Genomic DNA, 25,477 nt, shown 5'->3' on the forward strand with positions numbered 1-25,477 from the left:
AGGAATGAAATTGAGGCGGGATAGAAAGAAAATGTATGAAAGTGAAACGGCGAATAAGCGCGCAAGTAAACGAAAATAAAACGCTATAGCAACACATACACCAGTATCAATCAATCAATCAATCAATCAATCAATCAATCAATCAATCAATCAATCAATCAATCAATCAATCAATCAATCAATCAATCAATCAATCAATCAATCAATCAATCAATCAATCAATCAATCTTAATTATGTACACAACCGTAGATCGCCTCTCTTTCAATGATGGTCCTAAAAGGGGAGAATGTCACTTGACTACTGAAAAGGCTTAGCGTGAAAACAACTGACCTTTGTCAACACGAGTAGGTACCCGCGTAGTCCAACTTTCCACCTTGAGTTATTTAATGAGCTCACCATTTCACGTCTGTGCTTGGTTGGCTGCCAGATGAGCGTAATGTTCTTTTTCTTTTTTCTCAGCTTTGTCCTTTATTTTTCTCTTCTGGTAGCATTGATTTGTAAGTCCGCTTGAGGAGCCACTTTTTGAATATCGCTTAGTTATATGGTGCATTTCTGTGTGATGGTGTAATTCATTCCACAGCATTCACGAATGCGACAACGAGCGCAATCTATGACATGCGTGGGGCCACGTCCAAGCAATGGCGATACCATGCAAAGAGAGCCCAGCGCTCAGACACACCTTAATCTCTTGGGTCCTGAGAAAAAAAACAAACAAACTGCAGTAGTATTGTTCATTTATCCCTCTTAAATTAATTGCATGGACATAGATATAACATTTATGAAGCAATGTGTTTTTACATGCTTGTAATCCTAACATAAATAATTATTCGGTCCTGTGTAAGTTTAAATGCAAAAAGGCTCGGTTACTGTGCGTTAGGTGCGCTTTAATGAGCCCTATATGGCAAAAGGTAACCCGGAGCCGCCCAATATCGCGTTCCACATAACGAAATCTCGGTTTTATAGCGCGTAAAACAAGATAATTTAATTTTGAAGTGTCCTGCTGTGCTCGCAAGAGCCACAAAAACTTTGTCAAAGAAGCGATGCTTGCAAAAGAACTGAAAGCAAGAAAGTTGGCCATGCTTTCAATCTTTGAACGAGCGTATGCAGAAGGCTAAAGTGTTCACTTGCTTCTCCGTCCTTCAGTGTGACTTTTTCTTCGTTTTATTTATTTTTCCTCGCTGCCTCATCGCAGAACGAAAACAGTTTTGCAAGTGTGCAGTGCGAGAAGTCAATACTACGTGACCCTGGTGCCGTGTCTCAAGTCGCCATCGTAAGTATGTTTGCATTCAGGCTCTCGCACGTGGCAAATACTCCGGGACGCGACACTTGCCGGGGTCGCAAGTGACATCCGCAACTGCGCAGTTACGTGGGGCGCGCATCGATCGTTTGCAGCAGGCTATGCAGATACGAATGTCGCTGTAAACAAACGACTTGTAATATGCACAAGGACGCGACATTTTTTTACTATACTGTCCCTACCGCGTGCCTTATTTTGTTATAGCGCAAGCTAGACAAGGACAGCAGAAGGCACATCTGACAGACACAGCGGTGTCTGTGTCAGATGTGCCTTCTGTTGTCCTTGTCTAGCTTGCGCTATAACAAAATAAGATATGCCGTACCAACAAGCCCCTATTGCTATCCTCACCTACCGCGTGCGTTGATCCGCATCGGCAAGTAAACAAGCTACAAGAAAATGTCTCCCTACCTTTCTGTCTTCCCTTCTCTCTCTCTCTCTCTCTACAAGAAAATGTAAGCGTGCTCGTAACAAGATTGTGACTGAAACCGCTGCACGTGTGAAGACTGAAGCTGGAGGGCCTCAGCCGGTTTTAACCACCAGGTACCGACTCTGTTGACGCCGTGAATGAGCCAAGGCTGTGAGCGAAAGAGTGTGGCTCGGTTTGTTGCACTCAGCATTGTACAGAGACGGAGTCGGGGAACGAGCAGCGACTGTCTCGAGTGAGACCCAACTTCTCAGGATGGAAGCAACTGATGCAGAGCAATACGACGCCAACATCATGTTCTTGTTTCGCCTGGCTCCATTTTTTTTATATATATAGGTTTGTCGGAGGGGCAGAGGTCGACCGATGGGTCGTGCTTGTCCCATTGACAGCCAGCCAAAAATTATCTATGAATTACATCATTGAAAGTGGGAAATTTCGTACTGCATAATGCTCCTGACCAGTCAAGGGTTCCTAAGGTGCGCCTAAATCTGAGAAAAAGAGCGTTCTTGCGTTTCGATGGGTGCGGGTAAAAAGGGGTGGGGGAAGGGGGAGGTGAAATGCAATCACTAGTGTATTTAGATTCAGGGGCACGGTAAACAACCCCAGGTGGTAAATACTAAAGCGGGGGTGCTATTCTTCTGGACATTGTCGAATACCGCCACATTGTCTAATTCTCCATCTCGTCATCTCTTTCTCAGAGCAGCCCCAGAGGACTGCTATGGCCTCTATAATTGGCTGAAAATGCCGCCATTACCAAATTTGACTATACGGCAGAGTTCGACTATGTCCGGAATAGCACCCCCGGAGCCCTCCACTAAGGCGTCTCTCAAAGCCATGGGACTTTGCGCTCAGTGAATGAATGAATGAATGAATGAATGAATGAATGAATGAATGAATGAATGGATGAATGAATGAATGAATGTCCCTGCTTTCATTCTCGTGAGCTTCTCATTTAAGAAACCAAGGTAATGTGGAAAACTGGAAGGAGGTCTTTCTCGTTGTGGGGAAACGTTCTGACACAAAGATGTCGTCCACGATTTTCGGTAGGTTAGAGTACGTGAAGTTAACTTAGCTTTATCTAGGGTATGGAATGAATAGGTTGGAAGCGCCTATTTTCTGCTACTGCGTTTCACTTTGCTGCTACTGCGTTTCACGTTACTGCGTTTCAATTTGTAAAAGAGACGAATACTGAAGGACGCAATGCTCCAATTAAACGGAAAGTTGAAAAACAAGAAAAAACAAAGTTCGAACGTAATCACAGCACCAGTGCTTTGAGGCATAGACTGCAGGAAACAAAGAAGTTCCGCAAAGCACGCTTTCTTCGCCGTCGCGAGAACGCGCTGCACTGTTTGCACTGTTTCCACTTTACTGCGTGGTGTCGCCTCACATCGTCAGCTTGCACTGCGCCATGACACTGCGTTGTTCGAAACTGCGGAGCCCGCACGCTGGAACGATGGTACGACGCGCCCGCAGCAGGTGAACGGGCAGTACGGTAGTGCACTGCGGGAAAGGGTGCTTGCGAGGGAGAGAGAGTGGGCGAACGGTAACTTGTTTACGTCTTCGCTAGGGGAGGCTTTCGGCCTCCCCGGAGGTCATTGCAACGAAAGCTTTGGAGACAGAGGGGAACTCCCTCCCTTCTGGAGTGCGTGCCTCTGAGCTTAGGAACGATGTGCGAGGCTTCTACCGAGGGGAGAAGAACCAGCTTGGGAACGAGAAAAGAAAGCCCAGATGGAAGAGGGATATATTTACCCGGGCGCAGGCACGCACACGCACTGCTTTTCTTCAGTCTTTTTTTTTTACTGAGGCTCGCGAGGGGAGCCCTACGATTCAGGCTAGCTCGAGGGGTGAATCTTTGTTTGGGCGCACTGGTGAAGGAACTGTACGTGAGCTCAACGGCGAACAGGCCCGGCAAAAAGAAAAGAAAGAAGGAAAGAAAGAAAGACAGAAAAAAGGAAGCGAAAAAAAATTGAATTATGTTCCGAGTTATTACGGGCCAAAACGGCGATATTATTATGGAGCTCACCGCAAATTTGGGCTCCGGATTAATTTTGACTACCGAGAGCACTTTAACGTACGCCTAAATCTAACTACACGAGCATTTTTGCATTTCGCTTCCATCGAAGTGGCGCCGCCGCGGCTGGGTTCAAGCTCAAACTTAGAGACGGACGGACGGACGGACGGACGGACGGACAGACGGACAGACAGACAGACAGACAGACAGACAGACAGACAGACAGACAGACAGACAGACAGACAGACGGACAGACGGACAGACGGATAGATAGATAGATAGATAGATAGACAGATAGACAGATAGATAGATAGATAGATAGATAGATAGATAGATAGATAGATAGATAGATAGATAGATAGATAGACGGACAGACGGACGGACGGACGGACAGACGGATAGATAGATAGACGGACAGACGGATAGATAGATAGACGGACAGACGGATAGATAGACGGACAGACGGATAGATAGACGGACAGACGGATAGATAGATAGATAAACGGACAGACGGATAGATAGATAGATAGACGGACAGACGGATAGATAGATAGATAGACGGACAGACGGATAGATAGATAGATAGACGGACAGACGGATAGATAGATAGATAGACGGACAGACGGATAGATAGATAGATAGACGGACAGACGGATAGATAGATAGATAGACGGACAGACGGATAGATAGATAGATAGACGGACAGACGGATAGATAGATAGATAGACGGACAGACGGATAGATAGATAGATAGATAGATAGATAGATAGATAGATAGATAGATAGATAGATAGATAGATAGATAGACGGACAGACGGATAGATAGATAGATAGACGGACAGACGGATAGATAGATAGATAGACGGACAGACGGATAGATAGATAGACGGACAGACGGATAGATAGATAGACGGACAGACGGATAGATAGATAGATAGATAGAACAGAGGCTCAATCAAGAACGACTTATGAGAAAACAAGGATAGTTAATAGCCCTTTTAATGCTTTCGGTCTTTAATGTAGACGTGCACAAATGTACAACGTGAAACCAGCTTATAGGGTGAATTAACCTTTGTAACCTTGAGTTATACGGGCTTAGTATGTGCGGTGCATTTGATTTCCATGTCGCGTGGAGTATTTTACGTGGCTCAGACAGGACTGCGCATCAAGACGCGCATGGGAGAGAACGATTATGCGCGAATAACCAATGCGCCGTCCCACATGATATAGCATGGCAAAGCGCGCTTTTGTGCTTCTATTCTTGTTACCATAAAGAAAAAAAAAGGGAAATTCCTTAAGACACCGAGGCTGTCTCATGCGGGAAACATTTCATAGGATTTAAAAAAGAAAGAAAGAGAAAAAAAAGAACTTTGTACCCGACTCCCTTACAAAGTACGTCATAAATGACGTTTACAGGTGGCTCGTAACACTGGCTACATTATGTGGATGGTATCACGCCTGCGCATGGTTAGGTCGTTACCTTGCTGTCTTCCGATCGCAAATTGTGTTCTTATTTTTATTTGTGGCTTGTGCTGTTTTCATCTGCGTTCTAGAGTAAAGTATGTAGTGTTCGTTACAATAAAGATAAATTGCGAGTCAGCGCCTGCCTCTTATGCTACTTGTCATGTGCAGTATATGCACCGCATTCCTCACGATGCCAACCGACTTTTTCAATTATTAGGTTTATTAATGGGTTTGTTCTGCACCAGTGGGCAATCACTCATTGTCCCGAGCAGACGCTGCTTAAAACCGTGACGTGAACAGGAGCTGGTGCGGGAAATTGAACGTGGTCTCGCCACCCATCTCTTGTTCTTGCGTCATCTGTGACTTACTAGGCCTCATTTCACGGTAACGGCAACCTTTTTGACATTCCAGGTGCGCTATTAATCATTCGAGCTTAACGTCATTTTTCTCTTTACTGCCATTTGTGTACTTCGTTCGTTGGTATCAAAGGAAGACAAATCACTCCAAGCGCCGTCCTTCAGTACGGGAAAGGCAAGTGCTTTGTTTGTTTACCTTAATCCAACTGTTGATTAATTAAGTAGCCCTAATGCAGTCCTCTATAGTTACCGCAGCCCTATCGCCGCGCGTTGGCTTGTCATTTGATTTGCACTAAGGCAAGAAATGATTCCCATAGAAGTTTGTGAAGAGGAGGATATTCTAAAGGAAGAGAGAGGAGGAGAGGTAGGCCTGGAGAGCATAGAGATGTGGGGAGCGAGTAGCTGGTGTTTTGTTCATGACGCCGAGATTATCAGCCGACGCACTTTCTCTATTCTGTTACAGTAGCATTCACCCTGGCGCTCTTTATTACGGATCACGCAAAGAAAAACTGTGAAGCACTACGTCGCGACATTGCACAACAGGTTATGCGGGACGCCGTACAGTGGAGGGCTTCTGATCAAATTTGGGCTACCTGGGGCTCTTTAGCGTGCAACCAAATCATGGGCCGGGCTCGCTCTTATAATTTTTCTTTTTTGAATTCCGTTATCGTCGCAAGTCTACTGCAGCTGCGGGTATCGAGCCCGCGCCCTCGTGCTTAGCAGCGCGATGTCATAGACACTGAGCTACGGCGGCGGGTCATAACGTTAGTCTGTAGTTTGACTCAAATGTAAGCGAACGTTCTTGGACTGCAGCCTTACCTTCCACTGGTGCAGAAAGCCGCAGGGGTCTGGTAAGTTCATAAAGTAGGCTTGTCCAGAGGGAGCACTTATGGTGTTCTGTGTAGCCCTGCAAGCGAATGCATTGGAAATTCTCTCACTTCCGTTTATTTGTTTGAGTCACCGTAAGCCGGTCTTGCAACTTTTTTTTTTTTTGTCAAATGGGGCGTGAGTCTTTTTGACGTCCGTGCCATTTATTCTTTTCTTTCCTCTCTTGTCCAGGGACCGAACGCTCCATCTGTGAGGAAAGAACGTGGACGGCATTACAGGTAACTACAGTACATAATTTTTTACAGAGACATTTGAATTTGAAAGTCACTCACGGTTCTTACGCTTCTGTAAATTCAGTCTCCCCACCCGGGCATAAAAAAAATGTACTGGTGTTCTGACTTGTGCTAGAGTGAACCAGTGGCTCATCAGTGATTGCAAGGAGGAGAGGAGGAGACAAAGGGGAGGAAAGACAGGGAGGTTAGCCAGTGTAAGTACCGGCTGGCTACCAAAGCGCATGTAAGCGCATGTAAGTGACAAGGGCACCACGCTTACAGACAATTTCATCTATGCCTTACTACATTTGTTGCAGCACTAGCGAGGCAGCGCACTGAAAGATGAGGCAGAGCTACGGCCGACGCCATCCGATTACAGAGTGACTTCCCTCCGTACTCCGAATGCTATCGCTCAAAAGACCAACAGACATGCGCGCGAAACGCAACAGCCTCTTCTATATCCGCTTGCCTTCCCGTAGCCTTGCTTCCAAACGTACTTCTGTAATCATCGCAATACAATATAAAACTGAGAGGCGATACCTCGTCGGATTCGTAGGTTACTAACTGCCGCGCGAAAAGAGAGTCTCGCGGGTCTGTATCGCATCGAAACAGCGTTAAAAGTTCTACGCCGCGTACTCTATACGCCGCATCCGCAGAGAAAACGCGCAACGTAATACGCAGTTCCGAAAATCGACTAACCCAGAGGAACCCGCGCGCCACGATTGGGTACGCGCGACGACTGAGCGACGACTATGCCGAGAATGTCGTTTGTTTGTCGTTCGCCCGGGCTCCCGTCCGGCTGGCGACCCGGATCGAGGACCCTTACGCGCGGCGAGTGCCGGACCGAAACACTTCATTCGCGCTGTTCAGGCTGTTGTTTCGTCAAGCGGCTAAACATAGCAGCGCGCTGCGTTTAGTCCAGGGAGAAGCCCCCCCGAGCAACGCAACCGCCGAAGGAGCGGACCCGGGTGCCCTAAGGCCACATAGCGATGGAGAGAAGCCGATGGAGGTAGAGGAGGCGGGAGAATAACAACGGCGCCGGATAGACCAAGATAGATTTCGACGACTAATTGTGCACGGCCTAGCTAATGCTTCTGAGAGAGGCCAAATAAACAAAAGGAAATGTTGGAAAAGAAACAACAGGGCGTTGGTAGAGAACAGGTACATAGTCTCGGATTTCCGTGGAATTTAGCTGGCCCTACTGCAAGGCGATCTATTGTCTGATACTGCGCTGAGAATTAGGGTGCGAGAGCGTTTGCATAACGGAGGTCAGAAAGCGCTCATTGCGCTTGTGTGGTTGGAAGAAGGGACATATTCATCAGTGCTACATTGGTTTATTTTACAGGTGCATGCCTTAAAAAATACCGATGAGGAAAATATGTGTAAATACCAAGGCTCCTTGAAGTCATGGGACTTCTAGGTCGGTAGAGCAGTTAAGTTCGTACGCCCACTCTTACGGCCTTTACTTGCCGCCGTTATCTAGAACACATATTGCAGTGTTATTGCTGTCCCGGTTTTCAATGGCTGATAAATTTTTTACATTAAACTATGGGGGTCTACGAGCCAAAACCATGAACGGGAAGAAGACCGCGGCGATTTTCCCTTTAAGAAGAGTACTGAGGGTGACTGCAAGAGCATCCAGGTTCTTTGCAGAACTTAGCGCTGCAAACCTAACGCATAAAATCCTATAGAAAACGACGTTGCCGGTATCGCGCGAGCCCCCGAGTAATCTGAGTAGAAAACACGTAAGCGCGAAGAAGTATGCGTTTTCAGAGTACTTTCCTCGCTGTTGCGGTGCAGCGAGCGTCTATTGAGGCAGGGAATTAAACAGGAAAATAAATAGTACAAATAACAACTGCGTTGTTTTCAAGAGCTGCTTTAGCTTTCGTTGTCCTTGCTTTGATTTTCGAGCGAAAATTTTCACTTTTTTGTTGTCCTCAGAACCGCTTAGATGGCGACGATGCACGCTTCCCGTATGGTCTGTGGAGGCGGCCAGGTTTCTTGAACCGTCTCCGTTTATTCAAGCAATCCGAGGTCGGGAATCTTCCTTCTAGTCTTATTCATCTCGTCGGAGCTTACGCCCCTACCACGCGCGACTCACCATCGACCACTCTCCCGCGCCTTCCATGCAGACGAACAGTCTACCTGCACTAGCTGCGACCGCAGCAGTGCAGTCAGCCACGTCCGCCCAACACGTTGCCTTCCTAGCCGGGCGCTCTGTAACAACCCTTGAGGTGTTGGACGCTGGCGTCGGTCACTTTCGTGAATTTGTGCCTATATACAGGGTGTTTTTTTGTTAGCTGCACCAAATATTTCAAGATTGCCTGTGGCAGGTAGCACAATTCTAGTCCTTGATCTAAATTACTTGATTTGGTGGCCATTACTTCTACGAGAAAAACCAAAATACTTAAATAATTCACATAGTTACGTTAATTGACTTTTTAATTATTAAAATTACGGCCACTATTTCTATCTACGAATTATAGCAGGCGAGCTCGCAAGTCACATCCTCTTGGCACGAATTCTCCGGACTGCGCCACTTTCGAGATAATAATTTTCAAAGTGTCCGACGATATGCATTGGTGTTCCAGGTACTTTTTTAAAGAAAGGGCTGTTTCATTCATTGAAGCACAAATGAGCAGGAGGATGAAAAGGAAGGAAGGAAAGGTAAGGAGGTCAACCAGACGCACGTCCGGTTTGCTATCCTACACAGGGGAAGGGGTTTAAGGGAAGAAAAGAAAGGAGAGGGAGGGATGAAGATACTATCTGTGTGAGTACATGCGGATGTCCATAACTTCACGCCTATAATCGGTCACTGAGGCCAGTCGCTTTTATGAAATGTAGCAGTGCCCGCGTCGCTTTGTAAGCTTGCGACACATGGGGCCATGGTCCGAGAATCTTAGTCTGTGAAAATGGTCTTTTATCTAATCGGTTCAACAACCTCTGAAGAACGTCGCGTTCGTTGTTATAGAGATTACAAAAACGCACGTGCTCAATCGCCTCTTCACAATTGCACTAGTCACAGATGGGTGTGTCGGACATTCCAATAAGGAATGAGTAGGCTTTCGTAAAAGCCACCCCTAACAAGAGGTGACACAGTAAAGTTGCATCACGGCGGGAGGAGTCAGATGAAATCTGCAGCAACAATGTAGGATCCAAGCGGTGGAGACGGCAGTTGGAGAAAATCGAGGTGTTCCACAAAGCTTCGGTCTTGGTTTGAGCAAGTAAACGAAGACCCCTCGCACCATCTGTCCTTGATAAGGGCATAGGAAGTGCCAGGGCTTCTTTATGGGCTGACCGGGTGGCATCGTCAACAAGGTCATTTCCGACGATGCCACGGGGCCCCGGAAGCCATTGGAAGATAATGTCATGTCCGTTTATGAGGGCTTGATGGAGAACCTCTCTGGTCACAAACACCAGTTGGTCGTGGACCTTGCGTCGTAAGGCTGACTGCAGAGTCTGAAGCGCTGCCTTGGAGTCACAAAAAACGACCCACTTTCGAGGTTTGAATTATGCAATGTAATTAACAGCGGCATGTAGAGCGGCAAGTTCTGTTGGCGCAGAAGTCGTTATATGGGACACGTTGAAATTAACTGGAACATCAATGCATTTCGTCGGACACTTTGAAAATTAATATCTCAAAACTGGTGCAGTCCTGAGAATTCATTCCAAGTGAATGCGCCTTGAGAACTCACCCGCTATAATTGATATAGTGAAATCCTGGCCTTAATGTTCATAATGAAAAAGTTAATTAACGTAATTATGGGAATTATTTGATTAAGGATCTTGATTTTTAGTGTAAGTAATGACTGCCTGATCGAGTGATTTAGCTCAAGGATTAGAATTGGGCCATCTGCCACAGGCAATATTAAAAAATTTGGTGCAGCTAAAAAAAAACACCCTGTGTGTATATATATATATATATATATATATATACATACATACAGGCTCAAAGGCATGAGTAGCTACTGATACGCATTGCCTTTCCAGACTTACTTTATTCTTCCTCACACTTTTGTAAATTGTCATAGTGCAAATCATGGTGTAAATCGTCGTGGTGTAAATCGTCATGTAAATCGTCATGAGGCGTCACAGACTCTATATATACGAATTGTTGCCAGACCCGCATCTTTCGGGCGATCATCATTTCCGCTATTTACTTTCCCGCGCTCTTGCTGCCTTTCGGTTTCCTCGCGCTTACTACTAGTGCTTGCTGGGCGGGGCAGTCACGTGGCATTCCCCTACCTGGTGGGAACGTGAGGCACGCGCACTGATGAATAGGCTCGCTGAGGAACGCTGCGGCTGCAACCCAGGCGCCGTCTCCTAGGAACCCATGTTCATCCTTGTCTCGGAACCCTCAAATAAACGGGGACAGTCCAGTCGACCTGGCCGACTCCATAAGTGCACAAGACTGGTCGCTCCTCTCTGTCAAGCCCGCAACCTCAGCCTCGTCGAACCCTCGTGTTGGTTTGTTGCAAAGGGGCCACGCTCAAGAATCATGCGCTGCATTGCACTGGCCGTCAGCCATGGCGTGCTGAATGCGCGGTCGCTCGTAAGGTCAACGATACCGAGTGGCATTTTGGTTTGTCAATGCTTGGGAAGGAGACCGCCTCGAAACGCCCATCGCCCACAGGCTTCCCTTCTGCCGCGATATACTTCAGATGTGTGCGCTTTGAGAGAGGCCACCTACGTTGTTTACTGCAATATGCGACATTTCGCAAACTCATTCATCACGCGCTAAAAACCTCGTATCAGCGTCTCACCAAAGACTGTACGAGGGGCGTGTTCACCCGCCGACCGGGTCAAGCACCGATAACGAAACGAGACGTTGTACTCGCAGCTCTGTTGAACCACATGGTTTAGGTTCCCGGAAAGAAAAACAAAGAAAAAGAAAAGGAGGGCGTTAGGGAAGGTGAACCGGAGCAAACCGGGTCCCGCTAGGTCGATTGCATGTGCAGAGGTGAGCGCGAACGTTTCTTGGAAGTGGAGCAGGCATTCAAGCGACGTTCTCTCGGGACAGTTTCCTGGCGTGACTTTGCGTTACGCGATAGATAAGCGCTACAAAGTGCCATTAGCACTGCGCGAGGCCGTTCGCTGCGGTCTTCTGCATTATTCCGAGCAAATAAGATAGCGACTATCTTTTCTTTTTTTCTTCCCACTCGCCCCGTGCCTTCTTTCTATGCGATTTATTGACTATGTCCGACGCTGCATATTAATGATCTTTATCTCTCTCTATCTCTCTATATACGAGGCATTGAAGGCAACAGGAGCTGTCAATATGTATTTTGAGTCTGTCAAAAGCGCATGAGAGAATGAGTATCGGCGTTCGGGATTATTAAACTGCCATGTGAGGGATGACTTATGAATCCCATCAGCATCGCGCGGCTGATTGTCAGAATATTGAAACATGACAGGGAACTGAGTTTTGTTACGGGTTGATAGGTTTGAATGCCGTAGTCAGTGAAGTCATCGGCTTCCTGCGTGACAGAAGCTTCTTGACCATAGATGAAACAACTACTCGGAGCGCGTCTATTGCAGGTGCTGTCACAAGTGTTTAGATATGCAACGGTATTTTATTATATTGAGGACAAGAACTGCGGAGAATGTGACTGCGTATGCGAAAGTCACAGGAGTTTAGCGCAGGGTTAACTCTAAGGAAGGGCGAACGACAGAAGGTCACGCAGTAATTGTACCAGGACAACAAAATAAAAGGCCACCAACGTCGACATATCAGGCGTAATCTAGAACCAGCGCATGACTTAAAGGTAAGATTAGCTTCCACTCGTTTTTCCACCGATGCTCGATCAATTGATGCCAAAACGCACAAAGATGTCATTTACGCGAGGAAGCATCCATCACTTTAGAAAGGGATAAAAAATAATAATTAAGGAGCCATTCCACTCTGTGAAGGTGGATAACCAGCGAAGTTGTAGCACATCACAATTAAATTATGGGGTTTTACGTGCCAGAACCACTCTATGATTATGAAGTACGCCGTAGTGGGGACTCCTGAAATTGGACCACCTGGGGTTCTTTAACGTCCACCTAAATCTAAGTACACGGGTGTTCTTGCATTTCGCCCTCATCGAAATGTGGCCGCCGTGGCCGGGAGTGACATATCACACAGGGTTAGACAAGGGTATGTGTATTTGTTTTCTTCATTTGGTAATGGTATTGACGATAGCTTTGTAATTACTGTGACATACACTGATTGGTTCGATTGCAACCTTAGACAGATTATTGGCCCGAGTTTAATCCCTACATGACCGTTCTTGAGTAGTTGAGTCACGCATTGGTGTCGCACTTCAAACCAAACTCTTCTAGCACAAATTGAGCGCCCTATTTCTTGCCTGGTTTTGAAATGTCCACATTAAGTCTCCGACGATGGTCACAGCGCAATGTCATCACGGATAATCCATGCAAAGTGGGGGGTCACGAACTTCTCGATATCACACTTGGGTGTGCCAGGAGATATATACACAGTGTATATCACAATTCCGACTTTCGTTTGTACGGCACAGACATCCCCACAGTTGGTGGCATTGTCCTCTTGCTAGTCAAAGGTGTGTGCTTGTACATACATTTGTCTTTTGCATATGTGGCAATGCCTCCTACTCGTGAGTCCATGTGCTGTTCACAAACGATTCCACTATACCCATCGATTTGAAACAATGCATGTTAATTTATTTCTTTCATTTATTATTGTTCGTTATTATTGTTATTAGAAGCGGAGTGCTTGAAGCCTGCATCACCTCCCCCGCGGATCGGCCCGGTGTCGCACGATCTCCGGGATCGGCCCACGAAAGAGGTTATTTTTGCCCACGGACACGACAAATGCATTGGTGGCTAGAGGTATAGAGCTTCGCTGTAAAATAAATGAGAACCACTGTAAAAATACATCGCACTATTCACGAGAAACTGATTGCGTCAATGAGCACAAGAATTGAACTTTCGTCACGACTTAGTGTGTTTGCATCGTGTTCCTGTACGCTAAAATAATGGAGGGCAAACGTCTGTTGTGCGTGTGAGACTTGTGGATCGATTACTCCTTGTGATTCTTCTCGATATTTCGGTGTGTTGCGAGCGCCGTTATGCTGCGCTGGGAGCGCCATAGATCGTCCGAGCGCCGAACCAAGTCGCGAATCGATAAACGCCACGGCTCCAGAAAGTTCTAGAACAAATCAACACCATAAGCGGGCGTCAGCGCGAATGGAGTGGCACTGTCGAAGGTGGTGTGGGAAGGGAGTAGAAGTGGCCGTTACCTCTGTGGGACTGAAAGCGTATAAGCCTAAGCATCAGCTAAAAAATATGGATCACCGAAACAGCCACACGTTACAAAAAGCGCGAAAACCACAACAGCCACAACAACTACAAAAAAAAAAAGACAATACCCGCTTTGTTATACTGAAGTTGCTTTGACAACGTATTACTTTCGTTATATGAGATATTCGATGTAAGAATATATTCGTTGCATGTCATTATCAGCGAGAAAAAATTACATTTACGTCGTTATATGTGATATGTTATATCCATGTTCATCATATCGTGTTTCCACTTTTAGAAGTTGGTGCAAGCGTGAACAACTTGCACGAGTGCAATGTAAATTGACTTGGACATCTTATTCATCATGTCGCCCAACATATGACGTAAAAAATATTTTTGTTGCATTACAAGCAAGGTTTACTGAGCCATAGATTCAACTAAAGTGGCTTTCGACTTTCGTTGTGATTTTGTAATCATGAACTAAGAGTCATCGGTGCGTACGTTATACTTCCAGATGTGCTTGTGAGTTATGACGAACACAGCGGTATAGCTTCAGCTTTAATATCGGTGGCAGTTATGTTCATTATTCATTTTTTTTGTGTCTCGTCTTTATTTTCAATATTTATTACATAGCGAGTAATAAACGCCGATTATATTTCACGTTTCAGACACGAGGCAGCGCTGCCATCTGTGAGCAGCCATTCTCACCGCACAAAAGCTGCGGTGGCTAAAATAAACTGGTAAGAAAAAAAGACCAGGGAAAGGACAGCGCCGCTAAAAGCGAACGCATCCCTCTTTTCACGGTCAAAATAGTAGCGCGCATTCACGCACACTCATGTTGTTGGCGTCTCCCTCAGCCACGGGGACTTCTTGGCTTCCACTTTTGTTGCCGTTTTGTTTTACGTGCACGCATTTAGCTGAGCAGAGCGCTACAATTCAAAAGAATACAAATAAACGGAGAGGCGGCTACCTTGCGCAGGTTGGCAAAGCGACGAGGGGAAGAGGCACGCTTGGTTGCGGAGACGAATTGCGGAAGCGCGGCTTCCTAACGTCTGTCTAAGCTCCCGCGCCACAGCGGCGGTCGTTGATGGATTGCCCGTAGAAAAGCCCCTCCGCGCTACCGGAAAGCTGGTTACGCCACGTAACTTCAAAGTACTGCCAAGAAGCAATCTTTACGAAACGCCGGTGCACGCAAGCGACGAAGAGCGCGGCGGCAAAGAAGTGGTGCGGAAAGCGTGCCACTCGCTCCCCGGGATTTGGACCAGGTGGGCGCTGAAACATGTAAGACACAATTTGGCAACCCGGAAAAACAAGGTGCGTCTAGTTGTGGGTCCGTTGTGAGTTGGTACGCACTGATCTTGGGCAATTCTGACTCGAGTTGCAACTACATCCTTCCCCCAGACCCTTTAAGGAGCGTTAACAACGACTGTAATTAATGAATCTATGAGCAAGAGGTAAGGAATTCTAGGGATTGTGAAAGGACACTGGAAAAGAAAGAAACGTCTTTTGAAGTTTCACATTTCTAGTAGGGCCTCTCGGCTAAATAAGGTAAGGTTCAGAGATTTCTCGGACGTGAAAAAATACTTCAAATAAATTCTGTGAGCGAATTTATGCTTGTGAAAATTATGCTTTCGAACCTTGCATTTGCGACAGCCGTTTGTTACGGGCGGCGGTACGGCAAGCAAAAGTACAGTAAATTGCTAAGGAGGGTATGGAAGTAGGACCCGTGTGTTCAGTTATATTCTTGCAGACTGAATAGCTAGCTTGCAATGAGAATTTAGAGGGAACAATGTGAGCAAATGTATGCACAGCCTGCGCAGTGGCAGCACTTTTCTGACAAAACTAAAAAGTACCACCGGTTCCGGTGCTGCCACCGCTGGGCGGTACCGTGGCACGGTGGTACTGGTGGTAGCAGGCGTATACGGGGACAGCTACCGTGAGACTACTGTGGACAGTTTCCCTCGAGACAGCTACCGTTATCAGACGCTGTCATTGAGACGCTGCGCCTTTGGTCGAGGACACAGACGCTGTCGTTGAAGAGTACCGGTTGGCCCTCGCAAACGGGTAAGACACAGTGGTAAGCGGAACGCCACGCATAACACATAGTGCAATATAGTGCCACAATATAATCATAAATGCACACTTGGATAACAACCGAGGTTGGTTCTTCGTAAATTTTTCATGTTCCAGTATTACCTTTATTCGTAAAGATAAATTTAGTTCTACGTGAGGACGAGAAATAGGACAAATCATACGTTTGCTATATTGTCCAGAAGACGAAGCGCACAGTATAGGTTCCTCTCCACCAAGAATAGCCGAAACGGAATTGAAATCGACACCCCGCGAGTCTAGGACGTTGTTCTTCTTGGGTAATATTCTGAAATATTTGTGTCAGTTTTTAGTGCGGTGGCAATTAGATGCACGTTCACACCGCCGCCGCCATCGCCGTAGTGCCGTCCTACTATCGGCGCATGTGCGGCACGCGCTTGATTGTTTAGGACTAATTTATACCGGTGACTAGCAGAAGTCACGCGACCGAGTTGACCGGAAATGTTCTAGTACGCTCAAGCCGCTTAGCGATCGCCGTCGCAAATAGTCGCAAATGCTCGCTTTCGGTCGAAAGGCGACTCGGTATTGGTACAGTCGCTCGCGGCTGCATTTTCAGTAGCGCGACTGCAGCAGTCGGAAACCTACGACCTACTCAACTAATCAGCGACGCAGGAACAGGATGTCTGTACACGTGGACGCTTATTTTGCTTATATTACGGGGCGATGGCGGTGCGACCACACGTCAGCGGTACCTTTCTCGAGACATGCATTTCGGTGTTGCAACGGGCATATGGCGCTTGCCGTGCGAATATCGGTCGCTCTGAGTCACCCCTTTCCTCATTCCTCATCCTGTTGCCAACATTTTCTCCGGTATGCTTTTGTCCTTTGGCAACCAGCTAGAGCCTCAAAATAGTGAGGCACTGCCCTTTGTCTTATCGTACAGATTCTCCCTCCTGATTTATTTCTTGCCATACTTGTAAATATCCGTGCGCTTTTTACGGCGAAGCTGTATATGGCTAGGTTGTAGAAAAAAATTGCGTGCGTCTGTCGAACCGTGCAGAACAAGAATTTACTGCCCTTCCACTCTGTCTTACGGACTCGTATCCTTTTTTCGGGCAGGCAAGGGGCCACCAATCGTAGTGCCTCGCTCCATCCTGCATGTGTGAGCGCTCCCTAAACGGAGTGCGGGGTAGGGGCAAGAAGGTGGGGGAGGGGACAAACTGTCGGCTGTTAATCTCGCTCGCTTCTTCGTCACGGGAAGGGCTGGGAAAGGGCGCGTGCACTTGGGCAAGCGGACGTCGCCCTAGCGACGTTATCAGCATTTGCACTTTGGACTTTTTGTCTCGGCTCTTCTCGTCTTTACTTCCCGTTTCCCTCCCCCTAGTGCAGGGTAGCAAACAGGAGGTTTTAACTCTGGTTAACCTCTCTGCCTTTCTCTCCTTTGCATGTCTCTCTCTCTCTCACCCATGTCACCCTGCACTTCCTCGCCTAACCGGCCTACCGATCTTTGGTTAGCTTTCAGCCTCGGCTAGTTGACTGATTTTACGCAAAGAATGGCATTTGAGAACGTTATTGCTGGCGCCATGTCTTCTTTCCAGATTTTTCGCACTCCCTTATATTTATGTTACATAGCCCCGAAGTGGGCTATGTTTCATTATTGCTGCATTCCGCTTACCCCACAATCGTAGATTATATTTTTTGAACATGCTTGAATAAGCCGTGTCCGGCATTCCAGTAAACTCAAGTGGGCTGGACATTTTACCGGATGAGCGGAGACACAAACGTGAACGGCCATCGATGGTGCCGCGAATTGGTGGCGCAGCGCTCGATCAGACAAGCACAGAGCTAATATCGCAGCAACCAAGTGTGTTCTACTTCGATACTGTTGTAAATTTCGGCAGCAACACGATCACGCCACTGCCGAAATTTTACTCCACCTTGGGCCCGTGCAGTGATCTAATCAGAAGGCGCTACTTGTTTACGCCGTTGGCCTGAAAGAGAGAGAGAGAGCTCGCAAATAAGAAGTGCCTCCCCGAAGGGGGCAAGGTCGTTTCATCACGAAGCTGGTGAACACGCATCCCCGAGGCCATTAAGGCAGCTGAGGAAGCGCGCGCGGGCACAGCCGGTCACAGCGCAAACACGCGGACTCGTACGCAGTCGCGGGGCCTGGGCGAAGAGTTCGTCAGCCGCAACGGGGCCGTCGCTCAGTCATTCACCGAAGGCGAGCGCCACTCAGTGTTACTACAGCCGCGAGTGTGCTTCATTGTCCGGTGCGCAACACTCTTTTTCTAGGGCGGGTTAATGTGTTTTTAAAGATCGCACGATGGAGGAATTCCTTTTCACGGGGAACCTCTCGCCGCTCCTGCCTTTACGGCAGGACAAACATCCTGCGAAACGCTCTGCCCTTCCGGCCGGCTGGCTGGCTGGCTGGCTGGCACCATTGGGTGCGAACGAGGTCCGTAGCGCCAGGACCTATAGGCTGGGTTAGGATAGTTGCGCCATGGCCGAGGACCTATCCGCTTGGCGGCCAGCGGGGAACGAAAGCGCAGCACGTCCCGGTGCGTCTGGGTGCTCTTCTCGTGTAAAGGTACACGCCTCAGTTCGCTTCCTTCCCTGCTCGTCGCTGCACGGGCGGTGCAATGTACGCAGACTGGCCCGAGACCGGACTAATCTGGGCACTTTGTTCGTTCAGAATCTGCTTCCTCTCTCTTTCTTTTCTTTAGGCTTTTATGGTGCCCTGTATGCAAATGCATGAGTCGCCTCTCGGCGTTGCAGGGTCGTCGTTCTTTGGGCACCAATTTCCCGTGCCGCGCCATCAAAGCAACGGACGCGCACTGAATGAGTGGGGACAGAACGCGAGCGCCGAACCGTGTCATCAAAGATAAGGCTCGTATTTGCGCGAACCCCTTGTTGTGGTCGAATAGGGACTTCCTGCGGCATTCTTTGCGTATGCGATAAGTAACAATGTGATTTGCCTGCTGTTTTGTATTCTCGGCCCTAATGTCCTCTTTTGCTTTTGTTACCCCTTGCCAATTTTCCCTGCTGTTGTGGTTAATTGCGCCCATGCGAAATATCTGGAGCACTTGTACGAGTCGTCGCGTGCACAATGGATGGCATGAAAAACTTGAGACCAGCTTCTCGATTTTCAAAAAAAACGACAGTTATACTGATATGTGGAGATTGGCTCAGTGAGCTCATGATTATTAGCCACTTTCTTTCTTTCTTTCTTTCTTTCTTTCTTTCTTTCTTTCTTTCTTTCTTTCTTTCTTTCTTTCTTTCTTTCACCAACTCTACTCACGTGATACCCAGCCTTGTCGAAATGGTTTCGTCTGGTCGTTAACCTATCAGAATATTTCAACGTGCGATCGGTCTCTAAAAAAATCAAAGGCAAGCGCCCACATAATCTGCCATGCGGTACGCGCCATAAGTCTTTGTGTGACACCGGTACCTGACGAACGAGGGCGTGGACAGATTGTACTTGATGAGCCTTTCCTCCCATAGCGGCACACGTCGTACGCAGCCTTGACAAAACGACGTGCATTTCTGGCAAATACAGTGCTTTCCTTATATTCGCGCAGGCCATGCACATTTTAATAAGCCCACCATATAGCTCGAATTTCTTGTTTAATTTAGATGTCCGAAAAGTGGGACGGATACGTTGAAGCCGGCGATCCAAGCAGTCAAAATTTCTCACTCGAACGGTGCAAGGCCTGCTTGCACGTGTGGCCAATGCGGCCCAGACATCGGTTATGTAGAACAGCGTTCCTCGCCTTACATGCACTCAACGCGAACACCATTGCAGCATGTTACGGTGCGCGTCCCTTCAAGACAGAGACGCAAACGCAAACATAAGAACGGGTTAGAAGACAGGGTGCCGTCTTGGGCCTCGTGCCAAACATATCCGAGTCAATCATATATTGTTAGCCTTTCGTCGGTTGGGGTGAGATACCGCAATTCTTCTTTCTGCAAGCACCACACATTTGCCTTCGTCCGCGTGCCATCGCGGCTTGCAAATGCACGCTGAGGCGCGGAGAGACGCTGAAACACGTTTGCACTTCGGCGTAGCTTGCGAACGGTGTAGTGCATAAACATAACGAGTGCACGAGAATAAAATGGGGGCATGTGCGGTGCGCAAACATTGCAGTAGATTGCACTGCACGTCGCATAGGATGATAACAGGCGCAATTTTACGCATCGTAAGATTACTAGTTGTTTAACATTTAATTAACAGCTTCGTTAAGGTTTCCCTTCACGCGCATTCCGACATGTGCGTTGAACCTGTATGATGTTTTTCCTACCCAACGCGGTTGCTCAGTAGTTACCTGTCGCTTCACTGCTAAACACGAGGTTGCGGGTTCCAAGTTCGAAGGTTGCAATTCGACAGGGCAGAATCCAAATATATGCACGCACCGTGGATTGAGTGCTCTTAAAGGTACCCCAGGTGATCAAGTTTATAGCGAGCTCCGCCCCCCCCCCCTTCCCCCAGTAATGACTGCCGCATAATCAGATCGTGGATCTGGTAGCCAACCGAGCTCAATCCTGGTTAACCTCTCTGCCTTTCATTTATAATTTGCTCTCTCTCTCTCTCTCTCTCTCTCTCTCTGGCACGTGAAACCACAGAATTTAATTTTTTTCCCTGACAGTGCGCCTGTTCTTTCCCCTCTCAAAAAAATGGTGCGTCGTGAAAAGGTACCAGATTCTGTGGCACCGAATCGGCCTAGACGTGCTGCACTGGCGCGCTTCCAAAGCGGCTGCCATCCGTTGCGGGCGATCCTTCGTTACTGGCTTCCCGGAAGGGAGGAGACGCCGGACAAAAGAGTGTCGCGCGCGGAGCTGTCAAGCGAGTCAAGAGAGCATAAAGAGAACTGCACAAACGTTTCGCAATTATCTTTTCGTTTCTGTTATCAGTTACTTTACGGGGTCTCTGTGCGGTCGCGCTTGCAGTCGTGTCTGAAGTCTCGGCGACGAAATCAGAGCGTCCCTCTGAATGTGCCCCCCCCCCCCCCCCCCCCTCTCTCTCTCTCTCTCTCTCTCTCTCTCTCTCTCTCTCATTTCAACTGTCTGCGAGTGCATTGTCGGCGACAGGAAGCGTGCGTCCCTGTGGGGCCGTAATTTGCAAGTTCGTGGAAGCTCCAGGGATCGGTGTTGAAGGAGGCAGGAAGTGTTCGTGATCACGAAATGGCGTTGGAAAATTAGTCGGCTCTTTCGAAACCGCGCGGCAAGCACGGTTTATGCAAGGGTTGGTGCTGCGCGCGCAACTTGTTTCTTTGCTGTGCTGCGCTAAACGAGACGTGTACGCTGCGGTCCGCTGTTGCAGAGAGAGCGCCTGAGTAAACCCGTGGGGATTATTGTTTTAGAAAGTCTCCTAGATCCCGGATATATGCAGCATGTTACGAGTGATTGGCGCCAGCCGACACCTCTCTACGCACCTCTACGGTGGACACATTCGCGCTGTGTTAGATATATTGCACGTGCATCGTATACATGGAGCAAACGCCAAAGAAAAACACGAAACCTCGCGCTCACCGAAAGAAACAAAAGCAAAATTCACGATGTTGTTCGAGAACATAAAGCATTATTACCAAGATTTGAATTATGCAAAGTGGATGCTAGTTACCCTCCCTGGATGTTAACATACCCTAAAATAGAGTTATCGGTTGACGAGATTATATCCAAGAGAGACATGTTCATAGTAGCCGCACAGCAACTGGCACTCTTCCAAATTTACTCCTTATATCCCCAGTACATCCACATTTATACAGATGGTTCGTGTCATAAAAATTTCTCGACTTCAGCCTTCGTCATTCCACATTTAGCGCTAGAGCAAACATTTAAATTATCCCGGGAGACATCTTCCACCATGGCAGAACTATTTGCAATCCTGTGTGCTTTGCGTTTCATAACTTTAGAAAAACATTCGCAAAAATGGGTTATCTTTAGCGATTCGCAAGCCGCTCTCACATTACTACAGAGCAATAAGAAAAATTCTTTGAACACTTCGATATTGTATGAGACGCTCAAAGAACTTACAAAAGCAAGCGCAATGAACCACGTAATTGCATTTCAGTGGATTCCTGGGCACTGCAATATTCCTGGTAATACTGCGGCGGACGCAGCTGCGAATCGAGCGCACAATAACGCAGAGACAACCAATCTTCCCCTATTGCGTAGTGAAGTCCGTCTGATCCTGAGACAGATTTCTTGTCGTCTCAGCAAAACTACCTGGTTTGACCAGCAAACTAAAAACTCGGAGTTATACTCAATAGACCCATGTATAAACTTATCAATGCCGGAAACTCTAAGAGACAACCGAAAATTTGAAACTTTGGTACACCGGCTGCGTCTTGGTACTGCATTTACGAGACACTTCTTCTACAGAATAAAACGTGTCTCTAGTCCGCAGTGTTCTTGTGGCCATCCAGACGAAGATGTGCATCATCTTCTTCTCGAGTGCTCGAAATACGATTCACAAAGAACGGTACTGCAAGCTAATTTGTTTATATTAGACAGAAGACCATTCACTCTAAAAAAGATACTTGGCCCATGGCCAACTGCGGGCCTTCAAAAAAGAGCGCTTCTTGCTCTGAAAAAGTTTTTAGGGGAGACCAACGTTTTGGGAAAATATTAAGTATTGGATGATCCGAATACGCTAAATGAGTTACATAAACGTTGTTCGTGGTGCATAGTTGGTTTATGTGGTGATCGCAACTTTTACGCAATACGTATAATTCTGTCCTGTACTTGGAGTGTATTACAAGTATTGTGTGTTTTGCCTGTTCAAAACATTGGACTTCATATATGCGTACGTGGACTGAACTCATGCACAGAACTTTGCGACTCATGTACTGTTGGACTGTATATTTTTTATTGATCCGGTGTTCTACTGAGTGTTATATTTAGTGTCGCTATTCTCCATTTTTGCGCAAATTTGTTTCGTCAGCCAAGTGACAAGGAGTAGCCGGTGCCACCACATAAAGGCGCCAACCTCTCCTAACATTCACTTCAATAAAAAAAAATAAAAAATAAAAAAAAGAAGCACTTGCGTTCGTAGTTTCAATTCCGTGTACGAAAACAAGTGCTTGCGTTCGTAGTGCGATTCCGTGTTCGTGTTTTTCTGCGGCACCGTTTCGAAGAGATGAATCGTAGCTGGACTTCTTTTGGCGCGTTTATAACAAAAACCTGTTCCCGGTATAAAAAAAAAAATATACTATGGGGTTTTACGTGCCAAAACCACTTTCTGATCATGAGGCACGACGTAGTGGAGGACTCCGGAAATTTCGACCACCTGGGGTTTTTTAACGTGCACCTAAATCTAAGTACACGGGTGTTTTCGCATTTCGCCCCCATCGAAATGCGGCCGCCGTGGCCGGGATTCGATCCCGCGACCTAGTGCTCAGGAGCCCAAGCACTAGGTCGCGGGATCGAATCCCGGCCACGGCGGCCGCATTCCCTGTATAGATTTATTGCGTCAGCAAACTGAGAGCCGCTTCTTGAGGTGCATGTTTCCTGTATCGGTAGACTGAAGCGTACAAAGCTGGTAATTGGCCGCGTCGTTCACTGCAGGAGGCCATACTTGAGAAGCTAGTTCTTCTGATTACCTGCTGTTCGGCGCTGCTGGTCGACAAGCGCAAATGTAAAAATAAACTCACCTTAGAAGAATTCATATACATTGCGACAGCAGGTGCTTTTCCAACTTCCATCTTTACCGCTTATATTTATTGACGTTACCGGTTCAATCTAGGAGCTGCTCTAATTGTTGAACTTGAGGGTCTTCGTGGTAAAGACGCTAATGTTATCGTTCACCTTATTTCGCGGATTTGGAGTGCCGATAAAAGAACAATGTACAGTCGCCCGATTTTCCAATAATATCAGCAGCGTGTCAGCGTCTTGCGCCGGGGCCGACGTGGCCCTCGCAATGAGCGGAACCTCCTAGCAGACGACGCTGTGACTCATGTGCCCTTTCATGCAGTCACGTCTGCACCGCCGCAAGGTGCTGACACTCTAATAATATTAAAGGCGCTGACATTATGAAAAAGTTGGGTGGTTGTGCATATAAGCGTACACAGTACTCCGAAAATAAAAATAAAGAAACACACATGGGTTTTTACGTGCCAGAACCACGATCCTAATTATGAAGCACGTCTTAGCTGGGCACTCCAAACTAAGTTCGGGCATTCGGGATTCTTCAACGTTCACGTAAATCGAAGCACAGGATAATTCTGAAAGTCATTCCATGATAACTATAAGAATGAATACAGAATGTTGGTTCCCTACAAGGCGTGCGTGTACGCAGCTCAATTAATTGATTGCGGCTGCTTCTCATTAGTTAATTAGCGTAAGATTACGCAGAGAAACGCGTATAAAAACTGAATCAAAACATTCAAAGGATTGGGGCTGCAGCTGCTAAAAGGAGTGAATGGATGATCGAATAATTTCTGGTGTTTCAGGTGCCGAAACCACGATTTGATTACGAGGCACGCCGTTATGGGTGACTCCGGATTAATTTTGACCACCAAGGGATCTTTGGCTCGCCCCCAATGCACGGTACACGAGTGTTTTTGCATTTCGCCTTCATCGAAATGCGACCGCCGCGGTAGGTATCTGATCCCGAAACCTCACACTTAGCAGCGCAACATAGCCGCTATGCCACCGCGGCGGGTGAGGTGTAGACTTGGCCGTCGTATGGAGCCCAGTAAAATACTGTGCGATCTCAGGCAAAAAAGATCAACAAAACACAGTGAAAACTGAGATGACTAAGAACTTTAGCTGAGGTTTCCAAGGACACGCTTCTGTGGCGTATAATTCCTTCGAGTGCACTTAGCTTAGTAGACGAGGCCTGTCGGAAGGAGATGCATTAATCACCATTATATTATTTCCTTGCGAAGAGGAAACTAGGCGTGCAGCGGCGCGTAGCCGTTGGTCGCTCTTCAGTCATTTTCTTGTCACTGGCCCGTACAGGGGGCGTTGAGCGCTATTAATCTAGGCTGGATCACGGCGAGCAGAGAACACTAGTACACGCGTATCTATCCTCTGAACAGTAGAACGTGTACACACGCAAGGAGAAGGCAGTGGGATTTTACCCCTGGTTATAGCGCGAGTTCAATACATTTTTATAGCTGAACCAGGCTAAAGGCGACTTGTCAGATATAGATAGATAGATAGATAGATAGATAGATAGATAGATAGATAGATAGATAGATAGATAGATAGATAGATAGATAGATAGATAGATAGATAGATAGATAGATAGATAGATAGATAGATAGATAGATAGATAGATAGATAGATAGATAGATAGATAGATAGATAGATAGATAGATAGATAGATAGATAGATAGATAGATAGATAGATAGATAGATAGATAGATAGATAGATAGATAGATAGATAGATAGATAGATAGATAGATAGATAGATAGATAGATAGATAGATAGATAGATAGATAGATAGATAGATAGATAGATAGATAGATAGATAGATAGATAGATAGATAGATAGATAGATAGATAGAT

General features: G+C 47.0%; 1 protein-coding gene across 1 annotated transcript in view; it reads left to right on the forward strand.

Annotated features, from left to right (window-relative positions):
* The window catches only part of LOC129382287 (uncharacterized), a 245,631-nt gene that overhangs the window by 204,642 nt on the left and 15,512 nt on the right, over window positions 1-25,477 (forward strand). Inside the window, exons 2-4 of the mRNA XM_055066048.2 lie at window positions 1,194-1,271; window positions 6,613-6,659; window positions 14,585-14,656. Of these exons, the coding sequence (XP_054922023.1) occupies window positions 1,194-1,271; window positions 6,613-6,659; window positions 14,585-14,656 (197 nt within the window). The remainder of the gene's footprint in view (window positions 1-1,193; window positions 1,272-6,612; window positions 6,660-14,584; window positions 14,657-25,477) is intronic.

The sequence above is a fragment of the Dermacentor andersoni genome, chromosome 6 (genome assembly GCF_023375885.2).
Source record: "Dermacentor andersoni chromosome 6, qqDerAnde1_hic_scaffold, whole genome shotgun sequence".
NCBI lineage: Eukaryota > Metazoa > Arthropoda > Arachnida > Ixodida > Ixodidae > Dermacentor > Dermacentor andersoni.